This window comes from Lupinus angustifolius, chromosome LG09, assembly GCF_001865875.1.
Source record: "Lupinus angustifolius cultivar Tanjil chromosome LG09, LupAngTanjil_v1.0, whole genome shotgun sequence".
Lineage (NCBI taxonomy): Eukaryota > Viridiplantae > Streptophyta > Magnoliopsida > Fabales > Fabaceae > Lupinus > Lupinus angustifolius.
Window position 1 is genome coordinate 886,513 of NC_032017.1, and position 10,697 is coordinate 897,209.

At 31.9% G+C, this 10,697-nt stretch overlaps 1 protein-coding gene across 2 annotated transcripts; it reads left to right on the plus strand.

Moving 5' to 3' along the window:
* Window positions 1,259–6,722, plus strand: LOC109355975 (probable protein S-acyltransferase 1). 2 transcript variants are annotated; one of them, XM_019599280.1, is made up of 6 exons: window positions 1,259–1,807; window positions 3,048–3,227; window positions 3,322–3,627; window positions 4,462–4,683; window positions 5,116–5,581; window positions 6,338–6,722. In XM_019599280.1, exons 1-5 carry the CDS (start codon window positions 1,691–1,693, stop codon window positions 5,542–5,544), a joined length of 1,254 nt encoding a protein of 417 aa, XP_019454825.1. In that variant the 5' UTR covers window positions 1,259–1,690; the 3' UTR covers window positions 5,545–5,581; window positions 6,338–6,722. The 2 variants fall into 2 exon arrangements, with proteins under 2 accessions (XP_019454825.1, XP_019454826.1); XM_019599281.1 differs by having other exon boundaries at window positions 5,116–5,553; window positions 6,432–6,722.

Genomic DNA, 10,697 nt, shown 5'->3' on the forward strand with positions numbered 1-10,697 from the left:
TAATGTCTTATATCATAAGATAAATAAGTCTTTTTTAAAAGTTTGAGTATGATTTGTTCATGAGAAAGTCTGACTTAACCTAGCCTATTATAAGGCAATATAGACAAAGTTATATATTTATTAGTACTAGTGTGTCGACAATCACTTCAAGCATGCTAACCCACATTTTTATTTTATACAATTAAATATTCAATTTTGTATTTCATTTTGTATAATTATAATATTTGTTTTGTATTTGGTGTATTTTGTATTATAATTTTTTATTCGAATATCTAATTTAAGGGCAATATAGGAATTTTTGTTTTTTGTTTTTATTAGATATACTTTAAATTATAATTTTTTTATTTTTATTATAATATTTTGGTGGTGATTACTTTATGATTATATAGTTTTTTTGTAATATTTAAAATATTAAGAGAAAAATAGGTAGTAGTTACACTATGTTAAGTTAAATATATGGCATAAATATGACATATAATTAAATAGGTGTTAGGCTTAATATGTCTTTTAGATGGCCTAATGTCTCGTCTATTAAGTTAAATATGTTTTTTAAAAAGTCAGAGTCTAGCGTACTCACGAAAAAAGTATGGCCTAACCTAGCCTGTTATAGGTTAGATAACAAGCCTCTAATAGGTGACTGTTTTTACCCTTACTTATAGACAAAGGCTATTACTACTAGTGTTCGACATAGGCTTCCAGCCTCATGATCCACATTTTTATTTTATACAATTAAATGTTTAATTTTTATATTTCATTTTGCATAGTTAGAATATCTTTTTTTTTTGTATGTGGTGTATTTTATGTTATAAATTTTAATTAGAATATCCAATTTAAGGGCAAAATAGAAATTATAATTTTTATTGAATATATTTTAAATCATAATTTTTATTTTTATTATAATGTTTTGATGATAATTACTAATGATTATATGGTTTTTTTGTAGATAATAAAAAATATTAAAGAAAAAATATATATTAGTTGCACCATGTTTTAACTTTATGGTATAGATATAAATATAGATATAGATAGATAGGTATAGATAGAAGATATAGAATATAGATAGAAAGATATAAAAGAAGATAGATATAAAAGATATCACGTACATATGCCCTTTTTTAACCTATGTATTCTACCAGGCAAAAGAAATAATAAGAAAAACAAAATCTACCGGACAAAAGAAAAACAAAATATATTTTCAGCATATCCAAAATAGTTGTACCCGCGAAAAAAACGGTTTCATTTTGTAAAATCGTTAGAGCACTACCTGGTTTTTTTTGGAGAGAAAGAGGGTGAAAAAAAACTCTGTAAGGAAGAAAAGAATCGCGAGGAAAAAAAAACCTCCATTCTTCTTCTCCTTCTCCTCCCCCAGGTTCTTAACCATGACGTTTCAAATAATGGCGGGCATTATGCATCACGAAGCCTTACCTTTATGCCACCTATAACGGTTGCAGATCCAGATTTAAAACCTTGTTTCTCCCAATCTCCACAACGGCCACATTGATCACGTTTCATTTGGTTGCCTCCCCAAAAGGGCGAGGACAAAAACCAAATATCACACAACAACAATATCAACCTTGACAAAATATAACAAAACACATGTTGATGTGGTTTTTTCTTTGATCATTGTAGCAGAAAAGGAGTGCTATAACATTATATTTAAATTATATTTCTTAGCTATTGATTCATTATTATGAGTACCAATAGCAGTAACCGTAATCTTGTCTCTCCTTCCTCTTCTGTGGTCGTGTCTATGGAACATTCCAATCCCAAAACAAGAAGGCTCTACCAAGTTTGGAAAGGAAACAATGTATATTATTTTATATGTTTGGTTTTGTTGAAAATTTTATTGACCCTTTTCATTATTGCTGCCATTTTTTTGCTTTTCTTTGATCAAAATCTGAACTTTTACGTTTTCATTGATTGAAAATGGACTGTTTGCCCTTTTTTCAAATCGCTTGTGGTTGTTGGATAGATAAAGATAATGTGAGGTACTTTGCAATGCATGAAATTAAGATTATGGTATTTGATTATGTTCTAAGTGAAGATGCATATATTTGTCCCTAGTTTTATCTCAAATTTTAGAATTTGTGTTTTTATGGAGTGAATGCAGCAATTTATTCCTTTAAGGTATTTTTGCTGTTTTTATAAGAATTTTAGAGAAAAAAAGTTTCTTATATGAAATTCGGATTAGTAAAAGACGTGCGACTTGAATTTTAGGAGGATAAGTTGATGAACTGTGTGTGATTATTCATCTAGTTGAATTAATACTGAAAATTTGATCTTAATTGGGATAAAGTGGACATTAGCACTGTAATGGGCAAAAGAAAATTTAAAAGTAGATTTTTAAAACTGTTGGATATAATTCTATGCTTTGAGGAAACTGCTATGTATATATCACTTATAGATGAAGAAAATTAGATATGGAGGTTGCATATGGTGTTAGTAAGATTGGAGCTATGCTGTCTTTAGCAACTAGCACTGAAAATGGAACTGGATTGTGAGGGTGACAATTTTTTAATGTTATTGTCTATAAGCTTACAAGATTGTTCCTAACATTTGGTGGAAAATGAGAAAAGGTATGGTTGTATAGGTTTTTGGTGCTGAATGGCTAAAAGTCCTCTCTTCTACACAATGGAGCAACTTGATGTTGTTTTCTTTAGAATATTATGTATTCTTCAGTTTTTTCCATAATTTGTGAACCACTGAAAAAGTTTCATTGGTTACTTGCCTGGAAATGTGAAGTTTTAAGTGGATAAAGATTCGACGATGAAGGGTTAGATATAGGCGGGGATACGAGATCTATTCATTTTTGTCGAAGATAAACATTAGTTTTATGTGCCAGACTGTTACTTGGGGCCTAAGAAAAGGAATTACAGAACAAAAGAAAAGAAAGATTGAAAGAGTTGACATGAAACTTGTGTTTTTTTTGTTTTGTTCTGCTATAGTCATTTTGAAAATGTGATAATAAGTCACCTTTGAAAGGTGAATGCTTTAGTGCACTATCATCTAAACTGATTCTGATATAACTTATGTTTTTTTCATCTCAGAAATTTCTATTTGGTGGAAGATTAGTCTTTGGTCAGGATGCATCATCTCTTTTTTTAACAACACTCCTAATCGGAGGTCCTGCAATAATGTTCTGTATACGAACGCTAGTAAAAATCGAAGAGCAAGATCCTTTCTTTAACCATTGTGTACTGATTGGAGGAGCAGTTCTCACAACTTTGGTTGGTAAAAATAATATAAGTTTCCATATCTATATAACAAACATGTACCCTGCTCATGATATTTGAAACATGACTATTTCACTGGTTGATGCAGAATTTTATTTTTCTCTTCATGACATCAAGTAGAGATCCCGGAATTGTCCCCAGAAATTCGCAACTTCCTGAATCAGAAGCACTTGATATTAGTATTTCATCTATGGAGTGGATACACAATAAAACCCCTAACATGAAACTACCTAGAATGAAGGATGTAATAGTTAATGGACATAGCGTGAAGGTGAAGTTCTGTGATACTTGCTTGCTCTATCGCCCCCCGCGCGCTTCGCATTGCTCTATCTGCAATAACTGTGTGCAGAAGTTTGATCATCATTGCCCTTGGGTTGGTCAATGTATTGGAGCAGTAAGTTGTCCAAACCATCTTCAGTCTCATATATCTCTTTAGGAATATCAGTGTGTTTTCTTTAGCTTGGATGGATATTTCTTTCCTACAACTTGGTTTAGTTGGGAAAAGAATGTTAAGTGTGTTTGTTTTCTCCCCTTAAATAACATCTTTGGGTGCATTTGATGCAAGGGTTTTAGCTGTGTTTTAAATTGTGATTGCGATGTAATTTTGGTAACGGTTGTGGTTACTAGGATCGTGGGCATTACAACCACTGCGATGCAGATTGCGGCAGTTGCGGTGTGAATTATTTTGTGATTAAAATAATATTTTTGAATTTGATGCGGCCTGATACGGTCAAAATGCGGCTAGATGTGATTGCATTGTGGCCCGATGCGGCCACATTAATGTGATTTGGAGTCACACCATAATTGCGATATGATGCGATTGTGGCAATCACTGTAACCATAATATTATGGCCATATCAGGTGATGCGGTCTACAATTTGAGTTCTAGTTTAGTTTCTAGTTGCTGAGCATGTAATTATCTCTTCATATTTTTTGCTTTCCATTATTTTATTCTCCATTAGAGGGGAAGCCTCAATGTAATGGTAAAGTGTGTGCCTTATAATCTGGAGGTTGTAGGTTTAAATTCTGGAAATAGCTTCTTCGATTGTGAAAGTAAGGCTACTTACATTTACCATCTTCATATCCCACTAGGTGGGAACCTCTTGCATTGTGTTTTCTATTCATTTGTATTTCTTCTTTATTGTTTTAATTGTCAACTATCTTTATCATTCTCTGCCTTAGTTCAGAAGCATATCTAACAAAGTTCTTCCTCCTCATGTTTTTGCAGCGTAACTATCCATTCTTCATATTATTTATATCATCAGCAACCTTGTTGTGTATATATGTGTTTGCATTTTCTTGGGTTAACCTTCTTCGCCAAAAGGGTAGATTGTGGTCCAGCATGTCACATGATATCGTATCCGTTGCTCTCATTGTATATTGCTTCATTGCTGTTTGGTTTGTGGGTGGCCTAACAGTTTTCCATCTTTATTTGATTTCCACCAACCAGGTATTCCCTTTCTCTCTCCGACGTTCTATTTTTTATCTATTTATAAGATATGCTCTCGAAACATCATCTTCGCTTGCGAGGATAAGTCTGTATACATCTATCATCACTATGAAAGTCTTGTGCATTGGCTGTTGTATCCTACATGGTGTGAGATATAGAAACATAAGTTTCCAGGAAAAGGAGACAAATACTTGAATAGGCTTCTTGCTGTTTCTTTGAAAAGAGTTATAGAATATGAAACTAGAGATGAACCTCATATATGAAAATTTCTTATTGCATCCATTTTTTAAGTTTTTCTGTCCTCTCTAGTGTTCAATATATATGTGCATTTAAATTTGACCTCTATATTATTTAGGTGCCTTACTATGTAAAAGTAACACATTCTGTATTTGTATCACACTCACTCTTTATGGCCATTTTCTTTTCTTATAGACAACTTATGAGAATTTCCGGTATCGTTATGATAAGAAGCAAAATCCATATACAAAGGGAATAATGGCCAACTTTAGAGAACTTTCATGTTTCAAGATCCCAAGTCCATTGATCAATTTCAGATCTTTGGTTACAGAAGAGGATGATTTTCAAGATGGGTCCTTTACTTCAGACCTTGAAAAAGGTTTTATACACTCATCACATAAATTTGACATGGATAAGGGAACTATGTATGGCAAGGATGGTTCGCGAGTTCCAAGTGTTGTACACGATTTGGATTATAATGGCGTCGAAGATCATCTGAAGAGGAAGGCAGGATCAAAAGAAGCCGGGTTTGAGATTTTCGTTAATTCTGATCAAGATCATAAATATTCTCAATGGAAATCCAAAACTGGAATCGATAGTCCTCTAGATGAGAGGAACCAATAGCTCCATCTGTTCACATTGTTCATTCTTCAGAGACAAGGTACAATTTTGGTGTTTGATTTAGTCTCTATGTACATATAAAGAGCATAATGTTACTTATGCATAACATATGTCCAAAGTAGTCAAAATAATTTACTTATCCACCTCATGGTTTGGTTGTTGAAATACAAGAGAACCAAATGAGAGATTTGCATGAATGAGAACTTTTATGATCCAAATAGTGACACTTACTTTTACGATCCAAATAGTGACACTTACTTTTACATTTTAATCTCCCAAGAAAAAGGCAATGGTCTCTTCTTATTTTAGCATACACTGCTTCTCTATCAAGAGATAAGCAAAATGCTTACATCATGGCACTTATCAGATTAGATTAGTTATATTGTTTGGTTCTCCAAAGTTGGTGTGCATGACTGTGTACGGTAGTAGTTGTTGCTAAACAAAGATCAAACAAATCCTCTCTCGAGCCAATAAAAATCATGCAATTAAAAATTTTAAACCTTAATAATTACTGTTGTTTTTGCTTTATTACCATTGAGACAACAAATTTTTGTTCATTGTTCCTAGTGTTACCTATGGATTTGGATTCAGTGACTTTGAACAATGACGACTTTGGTGAGTTTGACAATTCTTAGCATATTAGAGTCACAACACATTCCAGAATCCAGGTCGTTCGATTTTCTTTCAATGATTCAGATTTGCCAAAAATGTAATTTTCAAAGTCACCAAGTCCATATACGTTACGGATTTTATGTTTAGGATTACACTTCACAATGTTTCAACTTCTTTGTTGCAGATCCACTTGGGCATATCCTGAAAAGGAATATTTGTAGACATTGGATTTTAAGGTTAGAATGATGTCTTGCTGATGAATGAGGTGGTCTGAAAAGTTTAGTAACATGATTTTATAATGGAAAGTTGTACATGGGAAAGAAATGATATGTCTCAGTGGAACTCAAGATATTCACATTACTCAAAATGGAGAAAAAGGTTTGACTAGTTACAGAAATTGGTACTTGTTCACATTACATTGCAGGACTTACAAAAGAATTAAGGAGCTATATCAATGTATGATGTATAATGTGGTCTTCATGTTCTTTGTATTCTTTCTTAGCTTAGTGTGGATTGTAGATTTTTATGGTCTGCAATTCAAACTGTGCTATTAATATTTTTGGGTAAAATGCTTCAAGTTCATATCTCCCTTTTCACATTAATATGGGGAATAAGTATGAAAGAATTTAATAGTTTAAAGATGAAAATTATAGTGAGAAGAAAATAAATTTTAAATCTAATATAATGATAAACTGATCGGGTGTCAGTTGTTGCTCATGACAATCAGTCTATACTACAACATTTGTCACCTTAGGCCACAACAAAACACAAAACAAAAAAAAATGGCAGTCTACAATAGAGGAAAAGACCATGGTTGCTGGTAACATTTTTGGACCAAAGTTATCAAAACCTCATTTATACCATAGTTTTGTAAATGTTGTTTAATAGATCATATTTATGCATTATAATTTTATAAGGAATGAAAAAAATACATATTATATATCACATATATAAAACTGCGGTATCTAACATGTTCCAGCCTTGGTTTTTAATGTTATACTTCTCAGTGTCATTAAATGAGTTGAGTTAAACTCCTGTATATGAATATTAACGTTCCAAACAGTAGAAATCATATTGCTGGACTTGGGGTTAGAAAGCAAATGATAAAATCCTCTAAAGTGTTGGCCAATTAATATATCCACTATCAATTAATATACGGAATAGTGAAAAGCAATTTTCTATCAATTAATAATGTTAGGACCTACAAAATTTATTAATTGATACATTAATAATTATTTAACAATTAAAGAGTGCTTTTCAAAATATTTTTTTTATGATTTAAATGGGAAGCTAGATATCAACCACAAGAATCCTCTATCCCAAGAAAATTTTGTCCCCATGTACCAAGCCAATAAAATATCATAGAATAACGTACAAATATTAATTTATGTTATTATAAATTTTACTTTTAATTAAATAAAATTTTCTGATTGGATGAGGACACCAAATGAGACACCCAATATGACAGATAATCCCCATCCCAAGTTCAGACACTAGGAATGCTAGTCTTGAAATGCTTTACATAAATCGGAAGATACATGCATAGAAAGATCAACACTACATAAACAGAAGATCCATGCACGGGGAGAGAGCAACACTTCATAAACAAGGAACAACAAAATTAAACATAAATTAGGTTTCACGTTAATTACCATACCGAAGTCGTGGGGTTCTCAAAACTGTGAGGTTCCACAAATTTACCTGGTTGGTATACCTTGACTGAAATATTATAATTTTGATACACATTTAATTTATTTATCAAACTAGTACACTTTTTAAAAGCTTGACAATTGGATTGCTGAGTTTCCTATTTTTTTTCTTGCTTCACATGTAAATCAACATCTCCAGTGTAGAGTTTAGTTTATATATATTTTATTAAATTTAGCAATTGTATTGGAGTTTTTTTTATTCTTCCACTAAACTTAGCAACCATGTTGAAGTTTCATAAGGAAATTATATGTTGGAGTTTTACAAAACCTTTTTATTTTTCCTACACTAAATTTGCCAACTAGGTTGTAGATTTTAGTTGAAAATTTTCAATTAAGAACTCGACTATCCCATTGGAGTTTTATGTTTTTTACACACTAAAATCGCCAATGTCGTAATCTATCAACACAATTCTCATTTGTAGGTATTTTTGTTAAGGAAAACAAGAATTTAAGTTATTGTTGAGATATAAAGTTAGAGTGATATTTACTATTTGTTATAAGGATTCAAGTTATTTTTGTTGAGGGAAACAATGATTCAAGTTAGAGTATTGATCCAACTACTATATTTAATTTCAATCTTCTAACTTTAGTATATTTACCATTTGTTATCAATTATTGTTTTAATTTTGTTATTTCTTAAATGCAGGTGACTATTATAAAGGATATTGTTAGTGCTTTTAGTGACGAAGAGGACATCGAGATATGTATCGATGATGAGGATGTCGAGTTTGATGTTGGTTCATCTCATAGTATAACATATGCTAGTCCATCATCATCTTTTGTAGCACAAACTCTAAACATGATCGTGATTTTGGACATGCAACAACTAGTGTAATGAATATTACTGATAATGATTTACTTATTGAGATTGAATTTGAATCCAAGTAAGTATCAATAAATGCTATTAAAGAGTTTCATATTAAAAATTCATTTGACTGTGTTGTTGTAGAGTCGAGACTAGATTGATATGGGCTAATGTAAACATTTTAGCGTAGGATGTGAATGGCGAATTCACGTTTCTCTTAATATTAAGCGTGATATTTGGGAGATTAAGAAAACTAGTTGAACACATAGTTTTGTATTTATGTTAGTTTCCCAATATCACAAGAAATTAAATTCATCTTTCATTTAGAGATTGTTGTTAATTTGGTATATGCAAATCCACGTATACTAGTTAAGGCACTCATAAAGGAGGTTGTTAGTCGTTTTGGTTATACAATCACATATAGAAAGGTGTGGGCTTCAAAACAAATGGAATTGGCCAAAATTTATGGTGACTGGGAGGGATAATACAATGAGTTACCTCATTGGATAAACAACGTGCAATATTTCTCATCCGACACAATTGTGAAATATCAAACACATCACTATATTGTAGATGGCGTGGAAGACCATAGTCTATTCATTTTGGATAGTTTTTTGGGCTTTCAAACCATGCATTAAAGAGTTTGCATATTGCAAACCAATTCTATAAGTGGATGATGTTGGGTATCAACATGTCAGAATACACCTAAAAGGGGGGTTGAATAGGTGTTGCAGATCACTTACCCCGTTTTCCTATATTTTGCGCAAAACAAAAATTTATTGCACTTAATCGATTAAGCTTGGTATTAATTGATTAACCAGTACTGGACTTAATCGATTATTCATGTGGATAATCGATTATCCTAAGTTCTTGCAGAAACTTGATTTTAATAGTTTCTTGCAACGCAAGTCACCAATTACCAATCCTTATACACTTAATTGATTTTAGAGATTACAGAATGATGCTTATACATATTATAACATGTATCATATAATCAATCAAATAACAAGAATATAGTAAGCAAAATTAAATGAGATAGGGTAAGAAAATTGTGCACGAGGAAATTTTTATCCTGGTTCGTTTGTTGTCCACTGCAAACTACATCCATGCCTCCCCTTATGACCTCGGAAGAATTTTCTTCTTCACTATTGAAAAATGTTTGATACACACAAACTTCCAATAAACGAAAAAACTAAGACGCTAATTTCTTGGACTATACAAGCTTGACAACCTCGGTTTGACCTCTCTATCTCGCCTAATAAGATCACCTATCTTTTCACGATTAGGCCCCAACTAGGTATCGTTCGCACCAAGACCTCCTAGTCTTCGTGAAGAATAGCAAGATCTCTTCTTGAAGTAAAGTTACTCACCAAGAGATCACTTTCCTCGATCGATACAAATTTCGAGTTTTCTTGAGTATCGACTACATGAATATAACAATGAAAAATCAACTCTAAAAACACTAAGCAGAATACTCACAAGAACCTATTCTATATGAGAAAATTATGCAAAGGTTTTGACAAAACAAATTTCACAATTTTCAGAAAATAGATATTTCTTACTTTCACTTTAAAACTTATCAAGAAAAACAAGAATAAATGTTATGCATGAAAAGCCCTAGAGATGAATGCTACAACTTAAAATTCTAAGCCCTATTCGACATGCCCTTATTCTTTAAACTTTTCTAATGCAGTCTATATGACAATGTATGCTCAAATATCTTCAGGATATGCAAGATATGATGTTATGAACATTATGCCACATGGGCCAAAATTCCAACATTTATACCAACCATACTCATACTACTATTAATCGATTATTCATCCACTTGCTCGATTAATGGGCTGTTAACTGTTAGTTTTCTATTATGTCTTAATCGATTATATCGTGTCTTAATCAATTAACACACCAACAGCATTAGATTGGTTAGCTACTATAATTCTGATAATCGATTACACATAATACATAATCGATTATGCTGATTGAAAAATATTTTCTTTATGTAAGGTAAACTACCTATATGATATGAA